Source organism: Diadema antillarum, unplaced genomic scaffold (assembly GCF_040938485.1).
Source record: "Diadema antillarum isolate AM-2024a unplaced genomic scaffold, OU_Dant_1.0 seq00000802_RagTag, whole genome shotgun sequence".
Classification (NCBI taxonomy): Eukaryota; Metazoa; Echinodermata; class Echinoidea; order Diadematoida; family Diadematidae; genus Diadema; species Diadema antillarum.
In genome coordinates this window covers 986,796-1,006,339 of record NW_027271684.1, presented here as the reverse complement: position 1 = coordinate 1,006,339, position 19,544 = coordinate 986,796, and the positions used below count along the sequence as shown (strand labels likewise).

The window sequence follows — 19,544 nt, the reverse complement described above, 5'->3', positions numbered from 1 at the left end:
TAAATGTATGCACTGAATAAGTTTCAGGGTATGGAGAAAATCATGCAAGTTTAGCATTAAAAAAACAGATTTGGACTTTTACCTGATCATTGACCCTTGACCTTTAACCCCATGACCCAAAAATTTCAAGAGAATCTTTGTCAGGTAATAGCTGCATTATACTAAGTTTTATGAAAATGATATGAGCCATTTCCAGGATATGTGGAAAACTGAAATTTCAGCATTTTCACTTGACTCTTCACCTTTGAACTTTGACCCCATGACTCAAAACCTTCCCCCAAAAAATGTTCACCTGTTAAATTGTATGCGCTGGGTTTCATTAGTATTCCTTCAGGCATTGTAAAGATAGGGAAAAATAGGGAAAATAGTGAAACTTAAAGGATTTGGCCTTGACCTATGACCTTTAGCATGTGCACCCAAAGTTAACAGGCATAAGTTCGTCCACATTTACATATGTATGCCACGTTCCATTAGATACCTCAAACAGTTCTTAAATTACTCTGTCCACAGAGCAATTACGGACTGAAGGAGGGACGGACAGACAACCCTCTCTGCCTAACTTCCTGCGGAGGCATTAAAAGGCACAGTGCACGATTCACACTTTCTTCACTTGCTTTAAAATAAGAAATACAATAAATGAATAACTCTTTCCTTTCCTTTCTAAGGCAGAAATCGACAGTAATATTACAACATGACATAAAATTAAAGTGGGGGAAGAACGCGTTATGTATTATCAATACAAATCGAAACGTCATGTGTACATTTTAGAAATAGATATTGGCAGAATATTCATATATAAAAACGCGTTAACGCAATTCACAGATAACATAATAGATTATGCATGTACCATGAAGCTGAAGCCGCAATCACTGTCAAGTTCTTAATGGATTGTTTCCAGCAGGGTGTTATGTTTTATACCCACTGCAGTGCGTTGTAAAGCAATTATGGTAAACCCAGTGGTCTCAAAGCACATTTATGTGGAAAATATAATTGTGTTTTTTAGCTGAGTACTGCCTAGATGCGAGCTATGATGCTTCAGAAACTTTGCATTTTGCCGTCCAGATTATGAAGAAAGGGGATCATAATATCAGCACGATATCAGCAAACTAGCTAGCCTAGTGTTGCAAAATCATAGCTGAGCTGAGCAATAACATCACAGAAAAAAAAGAAGCATCGAAAATATGAATTTCAACCACGAATTCCCGAATAGACTAGAAAATGCATTGTACCGGACCACGAACCTCGTTCGTGCATCTCACGTTGTGATTAATTCGGGTTGTCAGGATTTTGTTCTTTCTTTTCAAATTGTCACCACTATCATGAATGATTATTTGTTCTCCTTTTATTGTATTTGAGAAGAATCTTCTGTACCCCGAGTATTAATGGCCTCTTTATTCATTCATTTAGTTAGTCAGTTAGTTATTTAGTTTGGTTTTTTAGCATTACCCACGCTCCTCATCCTGTTCTTCACACTAGGCTTATGTTAGGACCTATACACCCAACAAGCTTGCTTTTAAGTAGTTTCCATCGTATTTCTTTTTAGCATTATTTTACTTTGATTGAAACTGACGCATCGACCGCTATGTTTTATGTTAGTGTTTTTTTTTCTTGTATATCCAAGCTGGATATCGTGTATTATCATACTTGACTATACTTGATTTATTTTCAATTGAGAAAATCGAAAATGAAATTAAGATTGAAATTTGAAAAAAAGTAAGGTAAAAAGATGGCATGTCATATAGTTTCTCACCTCACTCGAAACACATCTTCGGAGACAGAGAGGGCAAGAAGTAGAATACAAAGAAGCCGAATAATGATAAGAATCGTAGAGCAAGATGATAGCAAAAGCGAAATCGGAGAATCTACGATAATCATGACAAGGAAAAGGACATGAATTGAAAGGTGCAGAACAGAGAATTCACGAGAAAAGCGACTGAGAACTTCCAAGAATAATTAGCGTCATGAAGATGTATTAAAAAGAACAATTGATAGTACCATTGTATAGACAGGTAGGCAGATAATAGATATGAAGAGTTTCTTTGCAAAAACCGATAAGTCCATATTTGCCAAATGGAGATATTTGCGATTAAAGGTCAAGAAAAATAAGGAGAATAGTAACAAAATTTTTCCTTCTTTTGACCATAACTTCAAAAATGTACCTTTATATGTAGTGAACAATATATCATTTAAAAGGGATTATTTTGTACTTTATGACAGAGACCGTACTTCAAAATCTTCAAAAATGGACTTATCGGTTTTTGCAAACAAACTCTTCATGTATAGATGCATATGAAACATAGTTGGATTGGTAGATAGATAAATAGATAGATAGATAGATAGATAGATAGAAAGACAATAGGGAGATTATATACATACCTATCTATCTACCTATCCTCCTACAGAGAGAGAGAGAGAGAGAGAGTGAGAGAGAGAGAGAGAGAGAGAGAGGTAGATACAGGGGTACGAGGAGAAATAGAGAAAAAGGCATCGAAGTAGAGATTATAATATATATATATATATATATATATATATATAATCTCTACTTCGATGCCTTTTCTCTATTTCTCCTCGTACCCCTGTATCTACCTCTCCCCTCTCTCTCTCTCTCTCTCTCTCTCTCTCTCTCTATATATATATATATATATAATATATTATATATATATATATATATATATATATATATATATATATATATATATAATTATGATCGAAGGCAAGGGACTACGTTTTTGACATACAATACCGTTAATGAATGATGCGACGTCAGAACTCGGTCAACGTGCTTTTCGCTCGCGTCATTTATGCATATTCATGATGCATGTCAGGTCAACAGGGCCCCTGGCAGTGACTCCTGCTGACATTGAACGTACCGTATATTTGCTATACATGTACTACAGTGTATTACGTTCAAAGGTTTGTTGACTAGCGTTCGCAGTGGCTACAGATAGTCTCGTACGAGCATACACGAGGCGATCAGATAGGGAAGTGATATGGGGTCTTTCGATGGCAAGGTCGTGCTGATTACAGGTAAAGTCAGGTGCATCACTTCTGCCCTTGAGTTGCGAATGTTGAAGAAATTTGTAAGGTTGAATTGATGTCCATTGTGATACCTTCACAATTCTTCCTACACTTCCTTGTCTTGCGTGCTTGGTCTTCGAGAAAGAATGTCCATCCTCACACGAAAGAGGTATAGGAGCCGAGGTATCAAACACACTGCAAATAGGCAACTTAGTGCAACAATAATGTCCCATATCTCCCTCTATATGGGTCTACCCGAGGCAACTATAACCCGCAGAAAGTTTGTTTGAATGCAACAGATGGATGTAAGGGAGCCGATAATGATAAAGTAAACTCTGTTTAAATGTCGCATAATAAATAGACTTCGGCTTAAGAATTATTAGGAGATATCAAACCGTGTGAAAATCAGTGGTTTTCTGCACTGGCGCTGTACGTTTTGCCTGTGGGCACTTCCGAATAAATAATTATTGTAATCAATGTGACGAAATTCAGATCTGCGCACAATATTGTCATGTGCAGGCCGTTTAAAGGTTCAGTTTACCTTTGAGAGAAGTGATTTAAAAAATGTTCAAGATATCACATTTGATGCATACGTGTAGGTCTGTTGTATCACAAAACATACTATTTTCGCAATAAGGCCTAAAATATAAGGAGATTTCAGTATTTTTCTCAATAAACCATAACTGTAGACGGTTTGATATGGAAGAATTCTTATTATAACTATTGTTCACATTTTGTGTATGTAACAATATTATACTTAACATCGATTATACGGATTAAAATTTTTACAGTGGTTGTTTCTATCCCTAATTCACATTTTAGAACTATTTCAAAGCACTAATGCTGGGTTTCTATTTCATCTGCAAATGGTAAATTATGCCTTTAACTGCGCGATCTCTTTTTGCTAATGTTTTATCTGTGCCCACCGAGAATGTAGACTGACGACGCCATTAGCCTGTAGTTTGCTTCAGCACCGTCTGTACGCCGAGGGAGGTGGAATCCCCTGGTAAACCCACGAGAATGGAGCAATACGTGCAAGCACTGTTATGATCATGAAACATTGGAATCCGAACTCTCAGCGAACTCAAACTTTTTAAAGGGATGGTATATTTTTGGTTAAGATGGGGCTACAGGTTTCCAACTCTTTTTTTTTTCTTGTGTGATAATGAGAAACCGCTCATGAAATATGAAAGAGCATGTAAATCGAAGAAGGATTCAAATTCTATCTGATGAAAATTGGTTTTGAAATGGCTGAGATATCCAAAACAAAGGGATGTTAATAAAAGGTGGCACCTGCCTTTTATCAGGATGTCTTTATTTTACTTTTTTTTACATCTCAGCCATTTCAAAATCAATTTTCATCAAATGAGTGGTTTCTTGGTGCCTTGCAAAAAGTTAAATGTTCAATTCTCATTTCAACCAATATATTGTACATACCTTTTTAAAACAGATGCTATAGTTTTGGTTAACACAAACGTGGAACCAAACTTTCATGAGGAGTACTGTGTTTCCCTTTGTACTGGGATATCTCAGCCATTTCAAAATCGACTTTCATTAAATATTGACTTTGAATTTCTCTTAGCAGCTCTTAATTGTGAGTGGTTTCTAATCACGACGTATTTCCCCAAAAATGACACCTGCATCCCCATCTCAATCAAACCTGGGCCCTGTTTCATAAAGCTGTTACACACGACTTTACGAACGACTTAGATATGACAAACCAGTGGATTTCCTAATCATTGTTAATTTCAATAGCTAAAGTTGAAATTTGCAGATGATAATGATTATTCTTACATGTTAACACATGCTTTTAGTTTAATGTGTATTTTGTCCCAATGAAGATAAAATATTGACATACAATCGCACTTTGTTAAAGCGAAAGGAAAAGCAAAAATGGGCACGCATATTGACACTTCATATTCCAGTCATTCGTAAAGTCATGCATAACTTTACGAGCAGCTTTATGAAAAATGGCCCAGAACAAAGTACAAGGAATACTGGGAGGTAGCGGAATTGTCTTCTCATGTACCATGATTTATATAAATGGCATGGCTGCGACCTACTTCAACAAACAAAATATTCGAAAATTTAAAAATCGCTTAACTTTCTTGCCTTTCAATTTAATAGAATGTAGCCCCAATATAATATTATAACGTAGTTTGAGTGCATGCAGCGATAACGGCAAGGTAGAATACTTTGGTGAAGTTTGAGGAAACTCGGACAGTCCGTTCAAAAGTCAAGAAAGGTATGCAGTTTTAGAGTGCCGCCGTGACTCCAACATTTTATGACGCCATGCGCGCATGGACAACGATATAAAGAAGTATAAAGATAAATCAACATATATTCACTTTTTTACATAATGAAGAGGCGCTTTACATGCCTCTTTCAGATAACAGGGAAATTATATCTCAGTTATAGGCCCTAGGGCCCGAGTTCACGAAGGTGGTACCACCTTCGTGAATTCGGGACTAGATGTCTGTTTCAACAGGCTAAAATGTGTGTTTTTGTTTAAATGAAATTTTGTGAAATTCTCTTGCTGTTTTCTTTATATCACTGCCCACACGTGACGTAAATAACTGTTGTATTCTTCTAATTCAGCAACGTCGGAAGCAGAAGTTCAAAATGAATAACTTGTAAGTTTTCCTCACACTTCACTGATGTATTTTACTGTAATTATTGCCGCAATCACTTGTTCCATCGCTTTATGCATGTTCAGTTTAAATTAAACTTCTGTCATGCTCTTGGTTTGATTCTGCGTATTGTTTCATTGAACATGGATATTGAGTGCCATCGCATACACTTAAAGTAAAGTCTCGACAGTACGGGTTACAGATTCAATCAAAATACATCACACACTTTCAACACTTGCTTTTGATAAACTGTAACTAATCAATTTAATTTGCAGGTGCCAGTTCGGGAATCGGGGCTGTGACCGCCGTCCAGTTTGCCGAGGATGGAGCGAGCCTGGTCCTCGTAGGGAGGAACGAAGAGCGGCTGGGCAAGAGTGCCCAGGAGTGCTTGAGCAAAGGCCTGTCGAAGGACAAAGTTCAGTATTGACGGAAAGAAATTTGATGTCTGTTTTGTCAATGTTTTGGGGACCCTGCATACCTGTTCAAACGTACGGTCTCAGCAAAATGTTGCTTAATTCGGCGTTATAATACAAGGGCAATACTTTTGTTAAAAGTCTCTCACGAAGACATTCCTTTAATACACGCAACAAGCATGCGCAGTATAGTCCAATCAGAATGACACACCGCTTGCCGATCACGTGTCAAAACCACACTCCCTTCGTCGTGCGTGAACAGGTTGCTATGGAAACCTACCCGGAGAAGATTTTTCCTGAGGTCTGTTAAAACGGTACACCTCGCTCTCTCCTGCGCTTGTGTTCTGTGCTCCGGACGTTGTCCCGATGTTGTCGGGGTAAGGTCTGTTGAAAGAAGGTCTGAATTGGGGCCTCTCATTACACCTCAATGAAGCCTCACACACGACATCTAGACTTGCGTATAGTAGCGGTCACGTGTGATAAAAATGCCGTAGAATTATTTTAAAAATGAAACAGCAACAATTCGTACTTTCTGAGAGTAATATGGAGGGGGTATGAAGGGAGTCCTGCTGTAATCATGAGAAATGTTAACATTCTCACGGAGCTATGGCACAGGAATCATGCCCTTAGTCCCACATGTGCATCTCTCATGTTCAGAAAATGTCCACGCTCATAAAGCGCTCGAGCGCCATTCCATAAACTTTCACCTGGTAAACTGTACACTGTAGGTTCTGACGATCAAGGCCGACTTGGCCAAGGAGGAAGATGTCCAGCGTATCATGGACAACACCATCAAACACTTTGGAAGACTGGATGTTCTGGTGAGTATCATTACGGTCGGAAGTGTGGCCACAACCAAACGAACACCTTTTTTTAAACCTCTGAATGATTGTAAGACGGAACGAAAGAATCGAATCCAAAGGGACTTAAGAAAATTCATCCACTTTGCATAACTTTCCACTTTAATACACAATGGAATCAAAGCATGTTTGCATTCATCCCGAGTAGGATTTGTGTTCGACTTGGCCAATATTATGACTTTAATAAGAAATGAAATAATAACAATAATAATGACGATAATAATAAAGTCCCTTTTTATCCAGGGTAGCCTCTTCAGTGTTGCCACTGCTCTATCAGAGGGCCCTGCCCTTATTATTACCCTAGCTCTGCCAGGTTCCCATTCATACACCTGGGTCGAGAGGGACATGGTGGGTAAAAACATCTTGTCCAAGGACGTTAGAACTGGGTGGGAATTGAACTCGAGTCTTCCGATGGGAAGTCGGGAGTCTAATTTTCTCTGCCACAGTGACCCCCATCAAAGTCGACAGGTTGACTGTGTAGATTGTGATGAAGCTGCTACCATTCTGTTTAACGACCCAATTTGCAAACTAACGTGGAAATTCACTCCGATCACGTGACCCGACTGCTGTCCAGGTGAACAATGCTGGCGTCGCCTATGTCACCACGATTCTCGGTGAAAATTTGATGGAAAGATATGATTGGACGATGAACGTCAACGTGCGATCGGTTCTCCATCTTTCAAACTTGGCGGCGCCCCACCTCATAGCTACCAAAGGTACGTTGTAAATAATTGACACATACCTTTTTTTCTGGATATCTTTCGAATTTCATTTTGATTTTACTCGTTTCTATACATTCCACTTGAATGTTCAAAAGTACCAAAAACAAACCAAAAAACACAACAAAACAAACAGACAAACGAAACGCATCCCCTAGCTGCCAAGGGGTACACTTATAATATTCAGATGAACAGATGTACATATATAAATGTGATACAGAATATAACTCTTGTCAATGAAAAAAAAAATGTCGAGAATGAAATACCTTATAACCCCCATACAAAATAACAAAAATCACTACCTCACGCACACAGAAACACTGATACCCACACACACGCCCGAACACTATCTATCAGTCAATTGCATGTCTCAGTTGGGAAAAATCGTGGGATTGATTAAACGATGGTAAAAAATAATTCAATTGTCAGGTGTTTCTTTATTTGTTTCTTTGTATTTCCGAATGTTGCAATTTCAACGTTCAACGTTCGATTCATTTATAGTCTTTACAAGGCTAGCATCAGTGTTTATTGAATGTTTACGTCCTACAAAGGCAAGCATTAGTGCTTATTGAATACGGCGCACCATTTTCATGTCAATTCTCTCTTCCTTTCAGTTTGGGGCAAGAACCATGCGGTTCGGTGTGTGTGTGTACGTGTATCTGTAAGTAATTCTTTCGCTTGACGTAATTGTAGTTCAGTTTACACATCACATTATAGTGACTGTTTAAATTGTTTGAAAGATGCATATCCATAATAATGCGACCAATTCGTCCAGTGGTGAACGATTTTATCCATAGAATTTCATCGAATTTTGCATGATCCTGACCGATATAGAAAATCCGCGATGTTTAAGCCATCTCTGACTTGATTTTTCTTCATAATCTTGCAGGCTCCATTGTAAATAACTCGAGCATATGCGGCAAACGATTGGTGAGCGTTTGGAATCTCGTACTTGTTTTGAATGATTCCAGCTTTTAAAGGGATGATATAGTATTGGTTGAGGCAAGAATTCAGCTTTAAACTTTTTGCGAGATACTGAAAAGAGCACTTTAGGTTCAAAACCACTAAATATGTACAATTTGGTGAAATACTTGTCGCAATAGTTTTACCAAAGAAAAAATAAAGCAACGACCGATTGTCATAAGTTTCGGGTAATAGTTACCGTTAGTACATTGTTAACTAGAACTGCCGAGAATTTTAACATCCAGTTATGATTCTTTCGGAAGTTATGCATTCATAAAGATGGTAAACCCGCCAAAAACAGCATGTCGCAAATTAATAGTTTTGCCGATATGTTACTATTATGCAAATGAAAGCATGATTTTTTTCATCAAAACTTGTTCTAAGGCAAATTAAGCCATTTGCCTACACGTTAGAATAAAAAGAAATATAACTGAAAACTATTCAATTGAATTATTTTACAAGTCAAAATTGTCGCAAAGGCCTGTGAAACATACGTTACCATGATTTCAAGTTTTCCTTTAAAACATTCCCTGGGGTTGAAATTGTGAATTATCTGTCCTAAAAACTTAGAAAATGTCTCGTCCAATGCTGTAAACAATAGTTGTGCCACCTGGTTATCTGCTGCAGAGAAAAAGCTTCAAGCACTAACCTGTTTCAGACCGTATGGTTAAGAAATGAAACATACGTTACCACCGCTATGGAAAATTAAAAATGAAAATGTTACAAGGAAGATACCAAACATAGGCATACGGTACCCCAATCTCTCCACTGAGTTTTCAATTATGAGCCATTACTAATCGCTTGAAAAAGTCACATCGAAGGTCAGATTTAACTTACGTTACTGAAACATACGTTACCCCCGAAAAAATAATCTTAATTAGATTCACTAACATTGCAACCATTCATCGATAAAAAGTGCTATCTAGAACCATCTTACTCCATAGTTGCTTAGAAACAGTCCTTGCGATAAAATGGCGCATCACGTTGACGACTCACAGGGAATGGACTGCACAAGATCTGTCTCAGTATCTGAGCGAACGGTATACATCTTTTCAAAGTCATGTTTAGCGTAATTAAATTCAAATATTGGTACACTTTTACTATAAGCAAGTACTTTGGTGTTTGTTTTGTCGAGGAGAATAACAAGTATACATCTCACTCAGATATTTATACAACATTAAGGTACCTAAACATAGGGCCAATGTTGTAACGTAGGTTTCACTTAAGGTAACGTAGGTTTCAATTTTACATCTGCATGTACACTGTCGTACTTTTCACCAAAGCTTTATCCTAAAAAAGACTAATATCCATAAATAAACAGATGAAAAACATATTTAACTTTTAGGCTTGAACTAACCATTCTTTTTGGCGATAGTCATTGTCAATGAGGCCCTGAATACCCTTGTAACGTAGGTTTCAATCACTCTATCAAAATCAATCCAATATGTATGTTAATGATATATGAATGATGAAAATAATGGTTTTCATTTTAATTATCATATCATTTACTTCAAAGTTATAGTGATTGTAGTCTACCAAATTCATTATGTGACACTTCATTCCTTGAAATTAGAGTTAACGTAGGTTACGTAATTATGTAAGAATATCTTATTACTGATTTGCAGTACGGATTTTCTTATTTCTCTGTGAAGGGAATCTTATTATTACTCCTTGGGTTCCAAGGAGTCAAAATGGGAAAATCAAGAGCCAAGATTCAGGCCGATTACTGAAGAAGGAAAAAGGAAAAGATTGGAGAAGAAGCCTTCCTTACTCTCTTTAAAAAAATTGAGTGAAAATATTCACTCTTCATGGAGTGAATACAAAAAAGAGTGAATTTAGAGTAAAATTGGAATGAATTTTGAGTGAAAAAAAGTTCATTTTCACTCATTTTGGGGTGAGCTCAGGGATCACTCGAAGATTTAGGAGTGGTCCCTGAGGTCACTCTAAATTCACTCTTTTTTTATTCACCCCGTTAAGAGTGAATACTTTCGCTTGATTTTTATTTTAGAGAGAGTAAATCCGAGAAACAACGTGTAAAAAAGTATTACGTTCCTGAGGAAAATCTTAAGAGTTGGGAAAAACTAGAGCGCAGATCAAAAAATGAAAGAGTTAAAAAGCACAGAGCCTTCGGCAAGAAAATAAAAGAAGACTTAAACCGATCTCAGCAAAGGGAAGGTGATAATGTCGACTTGATTGACAAGGATTGACAAGGAAATTGATTCACAAATTTAAAAATTTGCTAATGATGTATACTTATGTATGCTTTACAATGAAAGGTACTGGATAAATGTGTTGGCTTGTAGATATCAAATTGAAAGGATGAAATGTATGTAAATTTCCTTGTTTATGCATCGAAAATCATTCATAAAAATTTCTACCCAATCTAAACTCTTCCGAGATATTAATGAAAATATGATGTTTAACCAAGAAAATAGAAGAAAGCGTCATACTAACGCTCTTATACCAAATTTTATATAATTTCACTCTAATACAACTCGCCACTTTTGCATTATTCTCTCCTACACTGGCTTACCCACTATACCTTTTATTGAGAGTTGCCTTTTGCAGAAAAATACCAGATTGTGAGTTTACAGTTGTCTTTTACAATGATGTAATATACATTGAAGACATTTTATATGTCACCGAACTTTTATTCTATGTAATGGAAATAGAAGAATTGCAATTTGTTCTTCTAACATTTCTATGCCTTTTCCATTGCCTCTCCCCCCCCCCCAAAAAAGAGAACAAAACAAGGGGGCATCCAAATTATGAAAGGTGCGCCTTTTTGTGTTTATCATTGTTGTCTTTATCGACTAGTGTGTCATAGGTCAGTTATACTCTCAATCTAAAACCGTGAGAAAGCTGTCTATTTACGTGACCACTCTTAAATTGTTCATAATTCTGTATTTTTGTGACTATTACCAAAACCATGCATTATTGTTGCTTAAAACTTACCATGGCACATTATTGAATAATGTGCTAAGAAATCTGTATTGAATAATGTGCCAAGAAATCTGTACGTTTTAAGCAACACTAATGCATGGTTGGTTCATTAATGAAACTCGTGATAATCATGCATTATTAATCATAAAGCAGTGCTGGTGTTTGCATTTTAAACTTCATGGGCTCGCTGTGATTTATTTCACATTGTTCACTCTTATGCCTGATATACCTTATTGATGTAAACTTTGATAAGCTAAACAGTTAAGTGCTGACCAGCTTGTGCACTCACACTGTGCAATGTTGTTTAGCGATGCATCATTCCTTTTTAATGCACTTTCCAATGCATCTCCACTTTCGAGTGATAAATATTTCAATCTGGAAACATTTGAAACATACGTTACAATTGTTTAAAAGTACACACTGATACATTTTAGGGGTTCTTGACAATGTCTTTAGTGACTCTTATATAAATGCATTCCTTTGGTTTTAAACAGGGCACTTCAACAGGTAATTTTGCAGTGAAACTCATAATATTCAGACACAATAAACTCTTGAAATTTAAATATCTTATTCCAATTTTTCATATTAGGCCAAATGTATGGTACATTATACTATAAGAACGATAACATCAGACGGCAATTAAATAACTCTGCTTCCAGAAGTACTGAAGGTCTTGCAACGCTGGTACTCTTGATATTTATTAGAACTCGTAAAATTTATCTTCTTTTTTAGTGTTTAATATATTTATGTAACATACGTGACTCATATGCGTAACAAACGTTACCAAGGTTTAAACAGTCACATTTTCATTTGTCATATGGTTACTGAGATTGTTTGAGAATATGTGTAGGACAAATCCATCTAAAATCATTTGGCAGTTTTCTGCAAGTTCTATGTGTACGAATAAAAAAAATATAGGAAACAATCTAACATTACATAGTTAACAACCTCCATCATATCTATCAATATCTTAATTCACGGTTACAGTAACTCATCAAATGAATGAAAAATATAGCAGGCACATTGAAATAAGATTGGTCATATCTTCGAAACTATCCACCAATAGAAGGATAGTTGCATTGTCAATCCCTAAACAGAATGAATATGGTCAAAGAAAAATAAGCGCAGTAACGTAAGTTACAGTGGTGAAATTTTCATGTTCAGCTTCAAATTTCAGAACATAAAAAGTTTGCAACATTTGTTGCTCATTTTTGTTTAAGTTGAAATTCAGTGTATCCTCTAGCAATTTTTCGTTGTCGGAATGTTTTTGAGAAAACTTTATTTTTTCAAAATTTCAAAACCTGAATTGTACATTTTTAATGGTTTTGGCCCTTTATAGCATTTCCAAAAAAAAACAAAACAACCATACCATTCTAAGAAAAGTTCCAAGTTTATTTTGATGAAAATCGGTTTTCAAATTGCCGAGATATTCAAAAACAAAGTATAACAAAGGGTGGGTCCCACCTTTTATTAGGATCGCTTTGTTTTGGATGACTTGGCCATTTCAAAACCAATTTTCATGAAATAAACCTTTACATTCTCTTAGAATTATATGCTCTTTCATATTTCATTACAGGTTTCTAATTATTTCAACAACAACAACAACAACAAAACTCAAAATAAGCGGGAAACCTCAAGCCCCATCTCAACCAAAACTGAACCATCCCTGTAAATATCACTCGTACAGAAATCAGTTCCTCATGTAGTGCACTCTTATTGTAACGGATACGGTTATAATTCGGATAGAACGAAGTAAAGTTGAGGGCACGAAACTATCAGTGCTAGGTATCTTTATACACTTAGTTTGTTCGGATTTGACGAAAATTTCGATATACATAGATTGTAACTCAAGTAAGCTGTCGGATCCATGGGCTTCGTTAAAACGGGAGTTGCCTGTTATAGGCCTAATGTGTAATTGAAAGTCTGAATCGTTCAATTATGTAATACAATATGATTTTTTTTTTCTCCAGGTAAACAGGTATTATTGTTGTTTTCTCACTTGGGTGATGAAAATTTCAAAGTACTCTTTTTTTTCTACTCAATTTATAAATAATCAATACTAATGTATTACTCTGTCAAATTTACTTTGCCATTTTTTTTTTGAAAGAGAATAACGACAGTCACTAGAAATTGAAAATAATTTGTTCCGACTTCAAGAGATAGGATCAATCGAACTGTGTATAGCATACGTCCTGAATAGGCCTGTTAACTTGAGTCTTGGAATATTGGGATGATCCCGTTATTAAAATGTTCTTCATGTAAAGACAATAGCAAAGCTTCAGTTAGCTTCGTAACAAAACTGACTAATATGACACGGAGTAGACGATAATCTTGTGTTTATGTTGCTTCAGAAACCGATTTTGATCTATTAACATCACATCGCATCCTGGTCGGTGATGAAGAATGCGCTGACTAACTTGTTTGGTGTCTTGATTCTGAAACATGCGCTTCCCCGCCAGGATGAAGCGTTTTAATGCCATGTTAGGTTTCTATCACATATCTGTCTGATAAAACAGGAACCATATCTGCTGGCGTACAACCTAAGCAAGAGTGCTCTTGATCACTTTACCAGAGTGACTGCCGTTGGTAAGTCAACTGACAAATACAGCTGACAGATAAAAATATGTTCTTGTGTTTAAATAATCATATGGTATATAATGTGTAGGCCTATACCGTAATTATAATGTTAAAAATAGACATAGAACACAATCGTAGATGCATCATGATGATAATGCCATACGAATAGATGCATCACCAACATGCGTAATTTACAGTCATTCCTGTATGCATAGATTTAGAAATAAAAGACAAACAAACAGTCAAACCAAGCAGCCAACCAACAAACGAACAAAACCTTGTATTGTGCTCTGCTCTTGGAAATACAGCTGTATAATGAAGCATCAGTCTGGTTCGTGATAATGATTTCATTCAAAATATGAGAAAAATAACAATGATGCTAGCAATAACCTCTCCATTCATCATGTTACTAAGCATTATTCTCGTTATCTTATTATTCCGAATAATTTTTTCTTTGTTGATTTCGTTTTTGTTTTGTGGGTCTTCTGCAGAACTAGCTTCAAAAGGAGTTCGCGTTAACGCTGTGAAGTAAGTATAACATGACGCGCACATTTTTTTTTTCAACGCATATATCTACAGGCAAAGACACATAGATACTATTATATATATATGTATATATATATATATATATATATATATATATATACATGTGTCTAATCTCATAAATATTCATCTGAAGCGATTTGCAAATATAAATTATGATTGATAATATCCTATATAATAAGCTATTACTAGTAATATAATATCCCATGGCTGTTAAAAAAAGAAAGTGAACATTTTTTTTTTGTTTCAAGTTCATATTTCTCGTACAATTTTTAGCTGGAATTTAATGTATTATGTACTATTTCAAAGGTAACATCATTGGTTACCTTCTAGCTCAAAAGGAAAAAAAGACATTTTAAGCATAGTGAACACCTTCGTTCTTCTCTTCCAAGGCGCAAAAAAAAAATTGCAAAAATTAACAAGTTGTCCTTCATACATAAGTTCTCTTCCATTATAGCAATGAGAACAAAAGACTAATTTAACCCAATAAGAAACATGAATTAACTTGCAAAAAAAAAAAGGATGAACCTATGATCTCTATAATGTCTTTATAGCCCCGGTGATTTAGAAAGACTTAATATAATGAAGGAGAATGAAGAATCCAAATTCAAAAGACATTAGAGAAGGAGCACTATACTAACTAAAAATGGTAGAAACTTGAGCTGTTATTTCAAATCTGGAAAATTGGGATCAGTATTTGGTTCTTGATTTTTTTTCCATAAATTCTGAAATTTTTAAATTAACAGAATGAAATAAAGACATCTTTGGCTTTACTCCCTATGTCATTTCAGGTTGTAGTTGAGAGAAAAAATTGTATTTCCCACTTTAGTTTCCCTCTTTGTTTTTGCTTGAGGATTGAAAGAGATATAAGAGAATGAAAACATCACATTTTTGTTATTTCTTTCATTGAATATTGTTGATTTTTTGGTCGTTTATTATCACTGTTTTCTTGAAGGCCATTTGCAAATGAATGACAAAATGTCAATGTTTACGTTTGTGCCTTGAATGACAAAACGAATGTGTTCCCTCATGCTTAAATTTTCCGCTTGTATTGACCTTCCTGATTATTGATGGCTTGCTGAATAAATACCTCTTACATTGTACATAATTCATTAATTCTTCTTATCAAATTCTTCTGTGAAAGATATGAATGAGGCATATGTTTGCTTTCTTATTATTATGAGTGTTAAATACATTGCTTTGAATAAAATTCCGAGCGCTGCATAAGTATAATGGAGATATCATAACGTCAAGTGATGATTAAGACATCCATAGTATATGTAAACGTGAAAAGTGAAAGACATGCTTAATGCCTGTACAGTGAGGTTTGTTCTGACGTTTTGTAATTGAACAGAGGTAGATCAAGATTATTTTGGTTCAATTTTAACAACTTGATGACAAAGTAGTAAGAGAATATATCTTTTACTGCCTAATCAAAAACCATGTAAACATATCTAATATCTTTAATTACAATCTCTACGGATTATCAATATATAAATTAATAAGTCATCTCAATTTATTATTATCAAATGTGACCCTCCACCACAAAACCAACAAGAACAAATTCTGAAAGAGCAGACTTTAAGCGTTAAAATGATGTACAACTGAATTCAAATAGACTCTCCCAGCCCATCAAAATATTGAAAGAAAATACATACTCTGGGAAAGTGTTTACTGAGAAAAGAGGCTCTAAAGTATAGGGTCTATTCCAACACAATCTTACCAAGCCGTGCTAGCTGCGCAATGAAAGGGATAAAAAAGCAGAATGTGAAACTCCCCAGCATAAACAATGAAGGGACCATTAAATTAGCCTGAAATTTATTATGCCATATTTACACATTCTTACCATGACTGATACCAACTTTCAAAGCAGTAGCATCACCCTGTAAAAAGTTATGAGTTGACTCGAAGTGAAGAGTGTGTAAAGGGTTTTCAAGAAATAAAAAGGGGACTCTGAGACACACCAAAACACACTATTTTCTCAAAAAAGTGTTCGAGAAAAACGTACCATAAAAACATAATTTCCCAATTGTTTTATGATTCCAAACTTTACCATGATGTAGAGGAAGCCTTGCTCCTTCAGAAAATATGAAAAACTCAAGATTGACTAGGTTGATCCCTCTCACCTATTTTGAGTCCTGACACAAAATCAGTGTGTGCGACTTTTTGCTGGTTTTGTGATGCACGGTCAAAAATACTGTCGAGGAAAACTGTGTAGTGATGATTACACATATATTGTTAAATGCCTTACAGTCACTTTGATATATACGGTGTAACACTATATCAACTCTACTCTATCTGTTTTTGATTGTCAATTATGTTACTAACGGTAAGCTCCCCTCGCCGAATGCATTCAGAGCAAACGAAGCAAAATCAAATCAAAATCTTGAGAGAGAAACCTCAGAAAGCACAAAATAAGTTTCAATGACTTTTAGTCTCCTTGGAGTCTCCTGACCTCATATTCACCACTACTGTGGAAACAGTTTCTTTCGCATCATTTTTGTATCACATCCAATCCTGTTAAAGCGTGAATGGAATTAAGATAGTCTATATGCAATGCACTGTATTGAATGTACCATTTTTAATGCATTTTTGTTTATTTTACAACAATCACCTTTACTGGATAATGTTTTGTCTGCAGCCCTGGCAACATAGTCACACCAATACATGCCATCTTTGGAAAGGACGATGACCAAGTTAGAGAGGTCAGTATTTAGACACCATGATGAAACATTCATACAACGATTAGTTAAAGGGGTACTGCAATGAGCGAGGATAGCAAGAGTGACGTCACACATAAAGAAGAGTTAAAGTTGCATGAACGTCAGGCGAAAACTATAGGTCACAATCACGTATGCAAATTAGAATGATAGTATCATATCAAAGCTTCATATTCTTTTCCATTTCTCATTCTTGAGCGCAATTATTTTTCAAAAATAGTCTTGTCAGTATTTCAACAATTCCCATCCTCCCCGCCAAGGAAAAACAAAAGCAAACACAACTACCTTTATGGTCGTGTAACTTTTGGAGCAGTGCTTTTGGAAATAGAGTACTGCACCCGTTTGTTTTCTTCCCCTCCTCCTCACTCCCCTTCTGTATGAAAAAAAAAGAGGAAAGTACTGAATCGACGAGAGACCATGCGGAGATGAGTGCCGCCTTCATCATTTTTTTTTGTCATTTCATCTCATATACATTTTGATTGTTTGATTGTGATATCACTGTTTCGAGAAAGTATTTGAACCTTTTGAATGACCATTTTGTGATATCATAAAAGCAATCCCTGTTCTGATGGTTTAATTCCATTCTATCTATCGAAATCAGCCTCAACTTGGAGTGGAGTTTTACTTTTAAGTCCATTCATTAGGAGGAAATACTACCACCACATTGTACAAATGTGTATTCGTTCAGGATGTCCATCATGGAAGCAGCGAAAGGACGACGACAGATCATCGAAAGTTTTATAAATTCGAAAAAAAAAAGTTCAGAACATACGATATCCAAAGGTCATCGATCGTTGGCTGTGATCGTGACCTCTTTGTGATCGTCTCGATCACGTGACTGTAATGTCTCGTGAGAAATATCATGCATTTGCTACTAAATTGCCCGAAATTGCAACATTCCGAGACAGATAAAACGAAAAACTTAGTGTGACGACGGCCCTTAGTTTGGGGCTCCATAAAGAGCACTATGAATATTAAATTAAGCGATAGTATTCTATTTTTATGTTAGAAACATCTTGATGACAGGTTATCCGTCAAAAATAAAACAAAATGTTATTGATTTAATGATTAAGATTAAATGAAGCTATTCTTTGGTAGTTAACCGATTAGAATTAGATTAGATACGAGATTAACATCGCACACACACACACGCACACACACATAACAGTTCTCATAAGTTTTATCTTTTAGATTCAATTTTAATTCTCACAATATCCTGCGTATATGCATATGTATTTATAACTCAAATCTATTTACTGCAAACTTATTCAAATCTAGGTTTAATGCATTTCGAAACTAAAATGGGATAAGATTATGGAATTCAAACATCACCTGCCTTCTCCCGTACAAAGTTACTGGGTGATGCCTTCACAGTCAACGGGAGGATTAAAGACCCTCCCACCTACGCCATTGATGTATCGGGTGCACGTCACGAATCCGACACCCACGAGTCATACATCCTACGAGTCATACAGCCCACGAGCTCGACGCTCATTACATCCTGGGGTTTAATGAAAACTTACTCATGTGTAGTGTTGGTCTCATGGGCCTCTTTCCTATAGTGTCGAACTCGTGGACATTGCCTCGTGTCGGACTATCTCATGGATATTATTTTGCCCGGTGTCGAGCTCATGGGCTGTATGACTCGTTGGCACTATGACTCATAAACCTCTGTCAGTGTCGAGTTCCTGGTCCTTGTGACTTGTGGGTGTAGATAGGGCTTTTGGGATGACTCCGATGTTCCGGTCATTCCCGCGGGGAACATGCTCCAACAAAGTTGCAGTCTCGTTCCCCCCAAGTGAATAAATCCATAGTTCATATTGTCCCCTTGTCCGCAGTCTGCAGCCAAGACCCATCCCCTCGGGCGAGCAGGCGAGTCTGAGGAGGTAGCGTCCGTTATCAAGTTCCTGGCCTCCGACGCAGCATCCTTCATCACCGGGGAAACCATCTCTATCGACGGAGGCAGGCACGCTATTGGCATTGGTCCCTCATTGTTGATTGATTTCTACTGAGTACCTCGAGCCCGGAACACGTACAGTTTTAGTTTAGATGGCGTTTACGTTTTCTAACGTCTTTTTATTTAGATTTTGTAAGATAATAAGAAACCTGCTATGAAACATAAAAGAGCATATATACGTGTAATTCTGAGAGGATTTCA

The 19,544-nt window shown here is 36.2% G+C and overlaps 1 protein-coding gene across 1 annotated transcript; it reads left to right on the top strand.

Moving 5' to 3' along the window:
• Window positions 1-2,944: 2,944 nt before the first annotated feature.
• On the top strand, window positions 2,945-19,398 carry LOC139739508 (3-oxoacyl-[acyl-carrier-protein] reductase FabG-like). Its single transcript, XM_071650113.1, has 9 exons — window positions 2,945-3,027; window positions 5,924-6,063; window positions 6,790-6,882; window positions 7,496-7,637; window positions 8,530-8,570; window positions 14,063-14,132; window positions 14,615-14,651; window positions 17,308-17,371; window positions 19,225-19,398. The coding sequence occupies exons 1-9, from the start codon at window positions 2,991-2,993 to the stop codon at window positions 19,396-19,398; spliced, it is 798 nt and encodes a 265-aa protein (XP_071506214.1). The 5' UTR covers window positions 2,945-2,990.
• Window positions 19,399-19,544: the final 146 nt, after the last annotated feature.